The 14,942-nt window shown below is 46.6% G+C and overlaps 1 protein-coding gene across 3 annotated transcripts in view; it reads left to right on the plus strand.

The window, feature by feature from the left end:
- Positions 1–14,942, plus strand: part of TNR (tenascin R) — a 375,058-nt gene that overhangs the window by 308,048 nt on the left and 52,068 nt on the right. For all 3 annotated transcript variants that reach the window (XM_081915027.1, XM_081915029.1, XM_081915028.1), the window contains one exon: positions 10,241–10,717. In XM_081915027.1, the coding sequence (XP_081771153.1) occupies positions 10,241–10,717 (477 nt within the window). The remainder of the gene's footprint in view (positions 1–10,240; positions 10,718–14,942) is intronic.

The following is a 14,942-nucleotide window of genomic DNA, read 5'->3' on the forward strand; positions in this document are numbered from 1 at the left end:
GAGACACTTGGTGGAAAAGGACCAGTTACATCAGCATGAATCAACTCCAGTGGTTTTTTGGTTTCTCTCTGGCTTGCTCTTGCTACTGGGCAAGCCCTGCTTTTAACCTCCTTGCAGACATTACAGTCTAAGCAATTATCACAACTTTTTATGTTTTTCATCCCCCCACACAACTCCAATGTTTTGTTTAGCACCTTATAGCTAGCATGAGCCAGACGCCTGTGCAGGAGATGAATACACATATCATGGGTTGGGACATTTTGCACATTAGCAACCTTAGACTCACACTGCAGTACATACATATTAGCTCTAAGGTTAGCATTTGCCAACACTGCCCCATTTTGCTTTATCTGGCACTGGTCTCCCACAAAGTTTACTTCAAAGCCTGCTTTTGCCAAGTCAGGAATGCTTAGGAGATTGCTTTGCAAACTAGGCACACACAACACATTCCTGAATGTGTGTCCCAGTTGTGGGAACACAACCTCCCCCTCACAAACCACATTAGCTTTCTGGCCCGTAGCAAGACTTACATGTTTTTTGTTTGAAGCCCTAGCATCAGTTAGCAGTCCTTTTCTTTTACAAAAGGTTTGAGAAGCTCCACTGTCCAGAACCCACAGCTCTTCATTTTCTTGACCATCTGCAGACACCCAAGCGGTAGACTCTCTCTGCTGCCTCTTGTGCTTCTGCTGTTTTTGTTGTTTTCTCGGGCAGTCCCGCAGCAGATGTCCATTGGAGTTGCAGCAAAAACACCTTTTTACTTTGTTGACCACCGGCTGGTCTGCAGCAGCTCCTCCTGGCTGTTTCTCCGGCTCCCGACACCTCTGCTCTTCCCGGCTGTTGTTCCCTCTGGGATGCTCCAACAGCTGGGCTGAGGTCATCTTTCGCTCTGCACGCCTGTCCTCCTCTGCATACAACCGTCCGGTAACGTATTCCAGAGTCAGCTTATCAGTCTCTACAGACTCGAGGGAGTTGACTAGCATATCATAGCTGTCATCAAGGGAACTCAGGACTATAAAAACTTTGTCCTCTTCCCCCACAGGCCTCCCTCTTGAGGCTAGCTCCTGGAAACAGCCTGTTAGGAATTTTAGGTGGTTTACCAGGGAGTCCCCCGGTTTCTTCCGACACCGGTACAGTCTCCTGGTCAGTGTTATCAGTGAGCCAGCTGTCTCTCGCACATGGACAGCCTTGAGCGCATTCCATGCCTCACTTGCCGTCACCTTATCAGCTACGTAGACTAGCTGGCTGTCGTCCACTCCAAGGATGATTGTAGCCAAAGCTTTCTCATCCTTTTCTAGCTGGGCCTCTGCTAGTGCCAGCTTTTCGTCGTCGTCCTCATCTTCCTCAGGGGGCTGCGGTGGAGTTTCCACCACCTTCCACAGTCCCTCACGCTTGAGGAAGTGTTGCATGCGGACCGACCAGATGCTGTAGTTAGTGGCCGTCAGCTTCTCCAGCAACACGCCAGTTCTGGACTGCTCCATCCCTGCAGCTCACCTCCAGCACCCACGGCTAGATAACTGCCACCTGTACTCTTGCGCAGCGGAAGCGTGCTGGGCCCATAACCCTGTCGCGTATTCTACGCGAAGCTTTCAGCAGAGACGCTAAGAGTTCCAGGGTTTTCTAGTGCAGTCTTTTTTTTAATGTGAGCTATTTACACAGGCATGTACAAAAGAAACAGTCCATACAGAGTACTTACAAACGAATACCCTCCTCCACCACAGCTCTACAGCACAACCACCATACAGGACAACCACCACACCAACCACACCCACTGTTACACAGGCTTTCCTTTTAAAGCAGGTGATACTAATTACACTCCTGCTGAGTCACTCTGACCCAGCAGAGTATTGCATCATCCTGAAGCCTGCAGGCTTATCCAGTATCCTGCAAATCCCAACACAATCATGTATCACTTGCAGACTGAAAGCAAGAACAGCAGCAAATACAGATTGTATTCACTTGATTGATCCCCATTCCAGACATGGGCCAAATAAGCCAAAAGTGGCCATTTGCAAGCCTGTTTCTGTTTTCATTGGCCTTCTTCAATATCTCTGGTGGCTTCAAGCCCGTTTTGGGCAAGGATTGGCTGCGCAATTTAGTTCCCCACTACTTGTGGGTGTGGTTTGTGGGAGTGAGGCGAAATTGTGGGCCTTGTGGACCCAATTGGTGCTCAGACCAGGCCAAAATTCACCTGAAATATATCAAAGAATACAATGCTTTCTATCTTCTGAAGCTGCAATCCTGCATCCAATTGCATATGCATAAGTCCCTTAGCATACACATGGCCGTTAGCAACTGTAAAAAAACCAGCATAAATAAATCAGAAGTGTGTGCATGCACACACACACACAGTTAAAACACCTGGGAGAGTATCTTTAGCAGTCAGGAACCATCAACAAAAACATTTATAATGAAAGCGCTGGTTTTCATCTGAATAACAAAGCACAAAGCTTTGTGGAGCTCACTTGTATACCTTCAGGTTTAGTCTTCCAAAAGACACGGTTCAGTTGGTCATCTCTAGAAGTCTGTTCTTCAAAACTAAAGAAACAGCAGGCTATTGTAATAAGCTGGTTTTCAAAGGGGTTTGTTGGTATCATGGTATAATGAATCTCAGTCCCAAAAGAAAGAAGCAGAGTACAGAAAATGCTTTACACCTGAGGGAATATTGTAAAAGAGAGAGGCGTTTTTGAAAGAGTTTCTGCCTGCCTCCTTGACCTACCATCACATTGTGTACACATCCAGCAGGGAGAGCCATGGAAAAAATACTAAAATTAATCCTTGCTTCCAAATATGTGGGAGTTCCTAGACCTGGCAGCCTCATTTGCAAACATCACCACTGTGGATCAGTCCCCAAATTGCGGGGGAGAAGGGAACCCATTTCCCTGCAAACACTACAGCATTTGCTGCTGCATGTTTTGTAAAAGGGCAATGTAGGAGACTAAAACATAGGACGAAAACCACTTGGCAAATAGGAGCACGCATCTCAAAATGGCTACTAGCCCAGGTTTCATTTCTCTGCCGGTGTCCCCCAAAATTCTTTCTCTCTACGCAGCACCTCACAAAAGACTTCAATTCCTGCTGACACCACAGACAGAGCCAAAATTTGACACCTGAGGCAGGAAGCTCACTCTGCAAACACACAAACTACTACACACACAACAATGGCTCCTCACGCCACCTGTCTTCATCCTTTTCACAGCAAGCAGGCCCCACATTCGGCAAGTTAATGAATTCTGCTGTCTTGACCAAACACAGCATTGCCTTTAAGAAGGACCTTTAAGAAGGACCGTCACAAGAGCTGCCAGGCCTCCGCACCTGACCGGCATTCAGGGGAAATCTTAGCATAAAGGGACCCTGCAGGTTGTCCTTTGCTCAGCTTAATAAAAGCTCTTGCTGTTACTTCATTCGCATATGCACTGTGCCAAGCGCCTGTGGATGCAGCTTCTGTTTCCTGGCTGCAGCAGGGAGAGCACTAAGCCACCATCACGGCATGCCTCCCAGGCTCCTCCGCCTGGGTCTCAAAGTCTCAGGCTCCAGAGACCTAACAACATTAAATTCATCAACTTAGTGTTGTTTTTGTTTGATGTTTGAATACAGGCTGCTGGGAGCGAGTCACCAGAGGCAAAGCGACGACGCCTGCCCTGCCCTTTGCCTAATATTGAGACTGAACTTGAGAGACGCAAGGCAGGGTCTGCTAGTAACTTCACCCTCCTTGGGTCTCCTCCTTGGGTCTCCTGTTTCAGGGCAGTGTGCAAAGGAACCAGAAAACTCCATTTCGCCACAGAGATCTGGAGGATAATGAAGTCTGAGATAATTAAGGGAAAAGATGCCCAAGAGTTGCACTTCCCAGATCAAATCAGAGCCCTTTGCAAGGCAGCTCAACTGACGTGTCAGCTAATTAAAATTTCAGCTGCAAACCCTGAGCAGCTAGATCAGATCATAACTTAATCGGATTCACACCCCAAAGGAGCAGGTTCACAGTTTGGGGGTGCTTTGGATCCAACTCTGTCACTTGAGTGGCTAGAAGTGCCTTCAGGGGTGGAGCTTGGTAATATGCTGCCCTGTGCAAGGCCATTTGATACCCTCCCTGCAGCCCTCACTCCCTGCACCCCTCCCATCTCCCTTGGGGAAGGCGGTGCCAGGCTCTGGCAGGGTCCTAGAGCCCTCATGCCTCCTCCTCAAAGCCAGGCAAGTGCTTACTGGGCACTCTTCTTGGCTGTCTGCACCGCTCTCACTGCCCTAAATCTGCCTCTGGTGCATTTTGCCAACTGCCACTGGTTCAACAGCTACAGCCATTCCTGGACTGGAAAAGCACATTAGTTCATGCGCTGTTTGCTTCCAGACTGGATTACTCAATGTGCGACTTCCCTCACACTTGATCTGCAGTTCGTGCGGAGCAGCCCAATTGCCAACAGGAGGGAGGCTTTGTCAACATTTAACACATGTGCTCAGAGGTCCGCACTGATTTGCTACCAGGCCAGGTTCAAGGTGTTCCTATTAGCATAGGAAGCCCTTAACCACTTGGGACCAGTTGACTTGCAAGATCGCCTTATCCCACATGGGCCCACTTAACTGCTCCGATCGGTGGAATTGGCATGACTACACAGTGGTGTAGCATCTGCTACCACTGCCTGGGGCATATGCACATTGGGGCACGCCCAGGCAGGGATGGGCATGGAGGGAGCCAGCTATGGCTACACTAGCCTAGCCTAGCCCAGTCCTAGCTGTCAAAGCAGCTGCTTCAAATCAGCTGGAAGGGTGCCCTCACACACACACCCTGGCAGCCCTGCACAGCTTTGCAAGGCTGGCATCAGGCTGTCGGATCCCAGCCTCAGGAAACGGCACCGGGGGGGGCACTTGCACACCGGAACCCAGCCTAGGAGAGGGGCAGCAATGCTGCCGCAGCCTCTCCTCTGCTTCCACCCCCAGGTCATGCCCTCTTCCTCCCTCCTTGGTGGGTGGGGGTGGGTTAACCGTGGTGCCCTCCCACTTCCCACCTATTGAAATCCAGCAGCTGCCTTAACTGCAGCCTTATCAGCACCTGTTGAAAACATCATTGTTTAGACAAGTCTACCCAGATGATCTAAGGTCATTTTAATCTGCTTTAGTATTTTAACTTTTATATGTTTTAAAGTAGGGTTGTAATTGTTCTTGATTTTCTTGTTTTCTCCTTTTGCAAACCACTTTGAGGGGGTTTTTGGGGGGGGTTTACAACCAAGTGGTGTACAGATGTTATGAAATAAATAATAAGTAGATAAGAAACTGCTTGCAAGATCCGGGCTCTGTTTTAAGCCAATGAAGAAGAAAACCATAGCACCTGAAATGTTAAGGGAAGTCAAAGGAGATCAGATTGCATGAGGAGATCCCTTCTGCTTTATTTTTAGTTCAAAGTGACTGCATCAGAGGGGAGTGGATCAATTTTGGAAAGGTATATTTGGGAGAGAGGGACACGGGTGGCACTGTGGTCTAAAGCACTGAGCCTAGGACTTGCTGATCAGAAGGTCATTGGTTCGAATCCCCGCAGCGGGGTGAGCTCCCGTTGCTCGGTCCCTGCTCCTGCCAACCTAGCAGTTTGAAAGCACGTCAAAGTGCAAGTAGATAAATAGGTACCGCTCCAGCAGGAAGGCAAACGGCATTTTCGTGCGCTGCTCTGGTTCACCAAAAGCAGCTTAGTCATGCTGGCCACATGACCCAGAAGCCTCTCTGCCTTCTCTGCCTATCTGAATGACACAGCTCACCCACCACTGCCCTCCCAAGATAAAACGCACAAGTACCACTGGTCTTCTCCCACAGAGCAAATAGCTTTTTAATTTTTATTGGGCTTTTTAATCCTCTGCTGTTTGCTTTTATGCTGCTTTGTATTTGTTTTATGTCTACTGGCTGCTTTTATGCCACTCCTTTGACTTGTGTTGCTTTAATATTTTGTTTTAATTTGCTTTTATTGTAATTTTAGATGCTCCATAAGCTGCCCTGGAAGCTCCCTGTGGGGTAGGGTATAAATCTCTAAAAACAAGGAAGCGCAGAGAGAGGAGGAGAAGGAAGAGGGCAGGCCTCTCCTCTGGCGGCACCACCTTCCCAGTCGCACCCAAAGGGGCTTCCAGAACAGCTGTCAATTTTTATTTTTTAAAGTGTGCATAGATCTTCCTGGGTCCTAAAAGGATGCTGTAAAGACTTTGAATTATGCACCTTTATGAAAATAAGTGTAAATATTAATATCGTCAGGCAGGCTTGGGCTTCAGTTTCATCATGGGTCAAGCAGCAGTGGCTACTTCAGGAGAAAGCAGGCCCAGTTTCCCACAGGATTTTCAAACACTCCTAGGTACAAAAACCCTTGAGGCAAACAGCTTGAAAGGGCTTTTAGAAGCATTGTCAAAAGGGGCTATCCATTATCATTATCATCATCATTGCCTCTAATAGCGAGCTTAGCTCCCTGAGTGCCTACTGTTTTTGAGGGAAGATGAGGCCAGACACAAAAAGGCAGAGGTTTTTCTACATTATCAGGGGACTCCCTAGGTACACAGTTGTATCCAAGCATGATATTCAACTCAGATTTACTCCGAGTAGACCCACTGTAATATGCATGACTAAGTTAGCTACCGTACATTAATTTAAATGGCTCTGCTCTGTGTAAAACATAGTCGAGTGCCAACCCCTTTAAATTACTGTTTATTCATTAGTTTTTAATCTCAAATACAGTAGTCTCGTAAGGATCTGCATGCTTCCAGGACTTACGGACTGTTGTGGGTGGTTGAGCCTATAAAGAGAGGGAAATCTTTAAAAACTAAACTCCCCATGTGGTACAGCAGCATATTCCTGCATTGCGGAGAGTTTGGACCAGGTGGTCTTCAGGGCACTGGCGGAGGAAGGGGGTGTGCTAGGTGCGGTCTGCCCCGGGTGTCATGCCTGAGGGGGTGACATCATCGCAGCGCCCCCTGGGAAGCTCGTTGTGAGCAGCTAGCACCGTCCCCCCGGGCAGCTAGCTCCGCCCCCACGGGTGACTAGCTCCACCCCCAGGTGGAGCCGTGTGCACCGTTCCAGGTGCCAGAGCAGCTAGTTCCGCCTCTGCCTCAGGGTCCCTTGCAACTCTACAGTTCTATGATACTATGATTCCATTGCCTGGAAATGGAATTTTGAGGTGCCTTTGCCGTAGCTTTGCTTGGGAGAGTCATGATGAAAATCCAGCCTCATCACAGTTTTGTTAAAATCCTGGATTGCTCTATGTTCACTTCTGCCTGTGGGGGGGGGGAGAAAGGGAGAGAGAAGGAGAGAGAGAGAGAGAGAGAGACTGAGACTTAATCTGCAATCCTATACACATCTTCCCAGGAGTAAGCCTCATTTAGCTCAATTGGATTTACATCTCAGAAGACCTGTATAGGATTGCACCCAAAATCTGAACCCTCTAGCTCTACATAGCATGGTAGAGGCCTCTTCTGAAATCCCCTCCTCCTGAGACGATGCCTGAGCAGCACTGCAAGGCTCCTCTTACAGGACAGGGATATGCTGCCACATTTTGTTGATCTCCCACTAATTTCCTTAATTCTGAATTTGAGCAGCCCTGGTACTATCTCTGTGAAATGGGGCACACAAAAATAAGGTAGTGCCTTATACACATTACAGGCACTCATGGTCCCTGGTCTGGAACAAGTATCATAGTATTAAAAACAATTAACCCCCCCCCCCACACACACACACACAACCCAGTCCAATAAGGACCTGTGAGCTTTCAAGACCTAGGAGATAATGGCTAATTGAAACAAGGAATCTTAAGAGTGAAAGTTGAGGCAGAGAAAGAAGAAACTGATGTAACAGTAACAGTAATAACTTGGAGATGGCGGTTGTGTGTGAGGCTCATGCCATAAACTTCTCATCCCTGTTTTCCCTCTAGGCGGCTTATTGGGAACTTGGTGCTGCTTATATATGCAAGTTTTGCCCAACACACACGCATCATTCTCATCAAAATGCCACCCCCTTGTATAATAATTTCTCATTTCATCCGGATTTACAGTTTCTGTGGAAAATCCAATAAGTAGTAAAGTACCTACGGAAACAGTATATCCAGATTAAAATGTGGGGTGGGGAGAATATGGGGTGGCATTTTGATGAAACTGACATTGTATGGATGCTGTGAAAAAAACTGAATGTGTGAGCGGCACTGGGACTAAAACAACCTGCCATGTGGAAGCATCCTCCATGCCATTTTGAAAGTCAGCCTCCTGCCCTGTTTGGTCTTAGGCTTATAAATAAAGATGAGAAGGGGTAGCCATTCCTTTCCTTCATTTAGAGACACCTATGGTGCTCACCAAAAGCCACAGGGAACAGTTCTTCATGGCATTTTCAGTGGGGTAGAAGGCCAAGGGTTAGGGGTCAAACCTGAATTGGATTTTGGCATTTGTTCAACCTTTAACTGCAGATGTGTGACAGCCCTTGACCCCCCCCCCCATATATCACCAATCCTATTTTTTCCGAAGGCTGGTGATGCCTCTTAAAAATAATAATAATAATAATAATAATAATAATAATAATAATAATAATAATAATAATATTGGTGTGCTCTGTGCACTAACTTACCTTTTACACACACATATCCAGGTATTAAATGTTGCCAAATGCACAAATTTAAGCAACCTGATCGTAACATAACCAAAATTTCCATTGTGAAATTAGAGATTCTACTAAAAAAATCTTTCGGAAAAAAGTATTAAAAGAGATGGCCCAGTGCATACATTCAGACTGAGAAACGAATGCAGAGCAAGCTATCTCAGAAAGGTAATAGCCTTCAGAAATATTTAACATACAGAGTCTCCAGCTGTGTTCCTTTGCAGTGAGAACAAGGCTGGGACAAGAACACAAGAGTGCCCCTCTTTTCACCTGTGAAATGTTGGGATGTTTACGAACCCATATTGAATCATTTTGAATTTGGTCAACAAACCTACCTTTCCTCTTATTCCAAACTATATTTGACATGTGCATGTCACATTCTGCAAAAATACTGTTTTTTCCTCTTTTATCCAACATAAATTCATTCTGTGTGTCTTACCTATAATTCATTTTTCTATTGATTGCATCTCTTCTGTATTTAGGGCTGATCCAAAAAGGCACAGCAGGGATGCTTTTCATTACACCTTTCAGCTCCCACAACACAGGGGTTTGTTTTAGCCATCTTTAAGCAGGGCCCCACAGACAGGGGCAAAACTGTTCACATTGGTTATCCTTAGCTGGCAGAGGTTCCTTAGTTTCCCAAGATGAGATAAGGATTGCAATTCTGAGCCCCGCCCCCAACCCTGGGAACATTGTTCTATTTATTAGATAAATTTTTAAACCCTCACCCCTTTGAAAAGGTAGAAAAAATGTGCACCACAAAAGAAATCAGTCTAAATAATATTCATTGTTGTGAGTTGCCTTTAGCATAGTTATTATTCAGGGGAGAAATGGTTATAACCCATTCCAATTTCAATATTTGGATGTCCATCACACTCCTGGCGGCAACTAGATGCCCCTGTTAAAATATTTCCCAAGATCCTTGAGGCCTAGAATATTGCTGTTGCCAGGGCTTCTTTTCAGCCAGAAATCATGGGAAATCAGCTCTGGCACTTCTCAGGTGGGCACCATTGCCATTATAAGAGAACAAGGGAGGCGTTCATGGTGAATTCCGGCACCTCTTTTTCTAGAAAAATAGCACTGGCATAGCATTTAAGGTGCCAGGATAGAAGCAGGCGGCAAACATTACCTCATAGAACACAATGGAGCATGCTCATGAAAGCATCTCCAGTAAAACAGATCTCCAGAACACCTGATGTCCATTCTAAGGACTTCGGCATTCTGATGAACTGCATTTCCCATCGTCCATGTGAGAGCCCTTAAGATATTTGAAGATGACTATCATCTCTCTTCTTAGTCTCCTCTTTTTCAGTTTAAACCACACCCAGCTCCCTCAACCGTTCCTCATCTGACTTGGCTCCAGGTGTGGTCTGAGCAAGGCACAATAGAGCGGCAGTGTTGCTTCCCTTGATCTGGACACTAGACTTCTGTTGGTGTCGCCTAGAATAGCATTAGGGTTTTTTGCTGCTGCATCACACTGTTGAGTTGGGTTAAGCTTGTGGTCTAAGACCCCTAGATCCTCTTCACATGCAATACTGCCAGTCCAGGTGTCCCCCATCTCATATTTGTGCTGCAGCCTAAGATAAAGCACACAAAGTGTGCTAAGTACTCTTATTAATGGCAATGCTTTTCTCCACCCTTCCAGGGCAGCTAGATTACATCCCCCACTGCAGCGGCCATGGCAACTTCAGCCTGGAATCCTGTGGTTGTGTCTGCAATGAAGGCTGGGCTGGGAAGAACTGCTCCGAGCCCCTCTGCCCCATGGGCTGCTCAAGCCGGGGCGTGTGCGTTGATGGGCAGTGCATCTGCGACAGTGACTATAGCGGAGAGGATTGCTCAGAGGCCCGCTGCCCCACCGACTGCAGCTCCCGGGGGCTCTGTGTGGACGGAGAATGCATCTGCGAAGAGGGCTTTGCTGGGGAAGACTGCAGTGAGCTCAGGTGCCCTGAGGACTGCTCAGGAAAGGGGAGATGTGCCAACGGGACTTGCATCTGCCAGGAGGGCTACGTGGGGGAAGACTGCGGGCAGCTGAGATGCCTCAACGCCTGCAGTGGGCGCGGATTCTGCCAGGAGGGCCTGTGCTCTTGCGAGGAAGGCTACCAGGGGAGAGACTGCTCAGCAGGTAGGATGGCATGTCGGCCAGGCAGGCTGCGTGATGTACTCTGCACAGCCCATGTTTCCTAGTAATTGTTCCTGCTCAATCAGTGCACACATTTCTCCTTTTTATAGGTTTTGCAGATTCCTTCTTTTGATTTTGTTTTTTCAAAAAAATGTTGCTGCTATGCAGCTGTAGGCATGCTAGCCTCCTGGCTTCCCTTTCCATCACCCATCCGATGCATTATCATATATTTACATAATAATGTCGAAGCTATTGTAACTATTTCACAGGTACAACCAGATCCATTGTGAAAAGATGACATTCTATTAAATTGCCTTGACTTTGTTTAAAAAGGGAGATGTCACCGTAGCGAGTTTCCCCACATGCTATGATGAGAAAGGGATGGCTGCTATGAGAGAGCAGGGAAGGCTGTTGAGCACAGTTGATATGGCAGAAAGGGAAGAGGCTTCTTGTGGCAGAGGGGCTTCAGCAGCGATCTTTGGGGTAAGAAGTCAGGTGTTGCCACGAGAACTCAAGACTGAAATCTTGAGGCAACAGCAGTGAAGGCTCGTCTATTGGGCTTTATAGGGCACTGCCCTACCATGCTCAGTCTGCCCTGAACCAGCCCCCACATGCCCACCTCCTTGCAGTAAGGGAGGCACTGCCAGGCATCTCCTCTTCTTCCTCGGTCTCAGTGTTGCCTTTCTAGAATTCAGCAGGCAGCAGAATGGGGACAAAACCAGAAATAGTTGGCTCCACCTATGTTTGGTTTATTGACTCTGGCTCCACCTACGGTTGGCTGGCCGACCTTCCACCCAATGTACACCAGCCTCCACGGGACAACACTGGTGTATGGGGCTGTTCAGATAATTTGCTCAGGAGCCCTGACCCGAGAAACAGATACTGGAAGGAAAGTCGTCAAAAGCTCCATGACTGGGGTCAGCTGAGATGCCATTTTCCTATTTTGCCAAAGGCAACTCCAGGGAGGATCAAGAAGTAAGATTCCAAACTGTGATCTATTTAACTGTTGGCATCTGAAAGACCCATTTGCACACCTTAGAATGCTATCTTGAGAATTCTACAGAAGACAGTTTACTGAGTTGCACCCCTGGCTTTTGCTATGGTGAATGTGCCTGATCTACTGTGGCCAGGACCACATCCTGTGCCTGCTTGGGAATTCTTGCCATTCTTTAGTCAAGTAACAATGTGCCCTTGTCTTCACTGTTTTAAAAGTATGTATCTAGAGGAGCATCAGGGCTGTTATCGAAAGCATTTTTCCACTTGTGTCCACTCAAGGAGGCTATTTGAGCAATAAGATAAAAGCACCGCTTGGCATTTCTCACTTAAAACAACAAGCTTGAATCTGATGAGGGGTGCTCAGCAGCACAGTGCTGTCTCCTAACCCAAAGCGGTTTGATGTCTCTGCTAAATAAATTCTCCACCCCTGAGGGAATGCAGAAAATGAAGGCGGTGGCCAGAATCAAACACCCTTTCAATCTCCAAGAGCTTATTTTCCAGGACTTTCTTCTAACTGCTATTGCCCACCCTTTTTGCAAACTCTTTGGGCTCATCAATTCCATCACATGGAGTAGAACAAAGGCTGCTTCTCTTCCCTCCCCACTAGGTGTACTGTACACATCTGCAGGGGGATGGCATGTCCAAAGTCAGATAGAGACATAGGCTGGCGCCAGACCCGCCTTGCCTCCTGCCCATAGACAGCATGATCAGGGAGAACAAGCGAGCACCAGGTGGTGCACTAGATTGGCCCAAAGGTATGGTCCACACTGGTCCAGCATTAAAACTTAATTCCAGATGGAGCTTTTCAAAGAAATGAAACAAGAATGTGAGATCAAGAACAGGATCACAGCAGAGGCTCATCTTGTCCAGCAGCCTGTTCTTATGGTGGTCAAGCAATTGGCCTTGTGTGCAGTCACACCCTCAAGAAGTAAGTCCCTCTTGTTCAATGGAGTATCATGCCAGGTTAGTGTGCATGAGATTGCACACTGTCTGTCCTTTCTGAGTCCACGATGAAGCCCACAGTTCTTGTGGATCATTTGTGGCGAACCAGTAACACTGAGCTGATCCCTCCTCCGCAAAGGGTAAGAAGAATATCGGAAGTAATGCCATCAGCAAACACAGTGGCATGGCCAAGGGTTTAGCAGCTAATGTGAAAGGAGTAATTTGCTCTTGCTAATTAAAAAAGCCGTGGTGTTCCAGTGTTGACACTGACATTTTGATATTTGCTCTCCTGCACACGTGAGGTAGAATCAAGAAAGGCGCTTTCTCCTGCCTTATTATTTACAGCAGGCTGCAGATGCAGAATCTTTAAATCCCAAATGCCCTCTGCTTATTAGAGCTAATCCTTGTTGTGCCAAAGGTTTTCTGGTGGAAGAGAGAGAACTCACATGTTTTTTGCATTGCCCCCTTAAATCCATTATTTTCATTCAAAGTCTCAGAAAGGCCACATCATAGTTTGACCTTTTTCCTGCGCTTTTCGCAAGTACATAAGCCTTCTCTACTCCCCTCTGCCCCCTTTTAGCAATGCTGCCTTCACCTTCTCTTTGAGATGCCCTGTTTAAGATTGCAAACCGTTCTGGGCAGCCGTGGGGGTTGCATATACACCACACGTCCAAAGCACATGCCTTCCCCTGGCCCCAAAGTGTAGTCTGTAAAAGAAAGTGTAGCTCTGTAAGGGAGGGAACTACAGTTCTCGGGATTCTCTGGGAGGCCTTGTGTGCTTGAAATGTGCTTTGAATACATGGTGCATATGTGGCCTGTGTCATTTCTGGATTTTGTAACCAAGCAAACCCTTGTGTTGCAAAGAGAACGTCAGCAATGTCTGGGCAACACGATGACCATGTACATACGCAATAGGCAATCGTTATAGAATTCCTTCAAACCATAACAAGTGCAAAATGAAATCTTTAGACTCAAAGTCTCTGAAAATCTTTAAATGAAGCAAGGTACCAGACTTTGTACGATGAAAGACAAGCTATGAAGCTTTGCATATTCAGCAAATATGATGTCCAACACTGAACAGTGATTCTGGATATTGACTACTGTTTCATAGAATTCTTCATCCGCGTGGTGGGAGGATATAGAATTGCTTCATAAACTGGAAATAAAATTTTACAGATGATGACCTGCATGCACATATCACTTTCCAAAAATTATAAACTGTAATACAAACAGTAATGAAAAATACCCCATCTTATTTCGAATGAATGTATGTAAATGAAAATATCAAATGCTGTGGAACAGTGCTCATGTAATAATGTAGTCACTGCTGCTAACAATATTTTTTGAAAAACATATAAAGCCAACTCCAGGTGGTACTAATAACAAGGAGGTTGAGTTAAAGGTACAGTGCAAAGTAACAATGCAAATACCAGGAGATTTCTGGATTTTGGACACCTTCTGCCACAGCAGAAAAAGTGAGTAGGTGAATAGGACAGTGACTTATGGCTCTCCATCCGTCTAATCTAGTTCCAAAACATTGAAATTTAATGCACAGACCTCTACAGAGTGCTTTCCAACTCTCCCTCAGTTTAGACTCTGGCATGCTCAAGGACTGGCCTCTTGTCATGGTGGTGCTGTGCCCTGTTTGTAAAGTGGGGAAGGCACCATCTCTGTGTATGGAAGAACATTGCAGTCTTCTAAACCTTCACACAGGTTTCATCCACACTTCCACTTCTCCTGCTGCTTTCCCCTGGGGAAACCCGCTCTGTACCGTTGAATCAGAGCAAACGTCAGTGGGGGTTTCTGTGGGCTGATGTTTGCATTGATTCAGCAGGGAAGAGTGGGTTTTCAGGGGAAAGTAGCAGGGCAAACGGAAAACCACTCGGACCCCTCCATTCTAGGCACATGACAAGAGGACGCATCCCTAGTTAGGTATTACAGAGCTATAATTACCTGTTGGATTGATGCTAAAAATCACAGTCTGGTTAAAACGGGACAGTTGGAAGCTATATTTATGTTGATCAGCTATTTAGGATAATGTTTTGGATTTATATCTATTTTTTGCAATCCTAACCATGTCTACTCCTAAGCAAATCCTATTTAGTCCAATGGGCTCCATAGAGTTAGGACTGCAGCCTTTGTCTTCTCACTATCAAACAGCTGATTTACATAAATGCACCTTAAGTGTTGAAACTATGAACATGCAACCCTCCCTCCTGCTTCAGGATGAGGGTTTGTGCACAGGGCACCGGCCGAGGCACCCAGTCCATAATTCAGTTCAGTTACTGGG

Source organism: Podarcis melisellensis (assembly GCF_964234715.1).
Source record: "Podarcis melisellensis genome assembly, chromosome: 6".
Lineage (NCBI taxonomy): Eukaryota > Metazoa > Chordata > Lepidosauria > Squamata > Lacertidae > Podarcis > Podarcis melisellensis.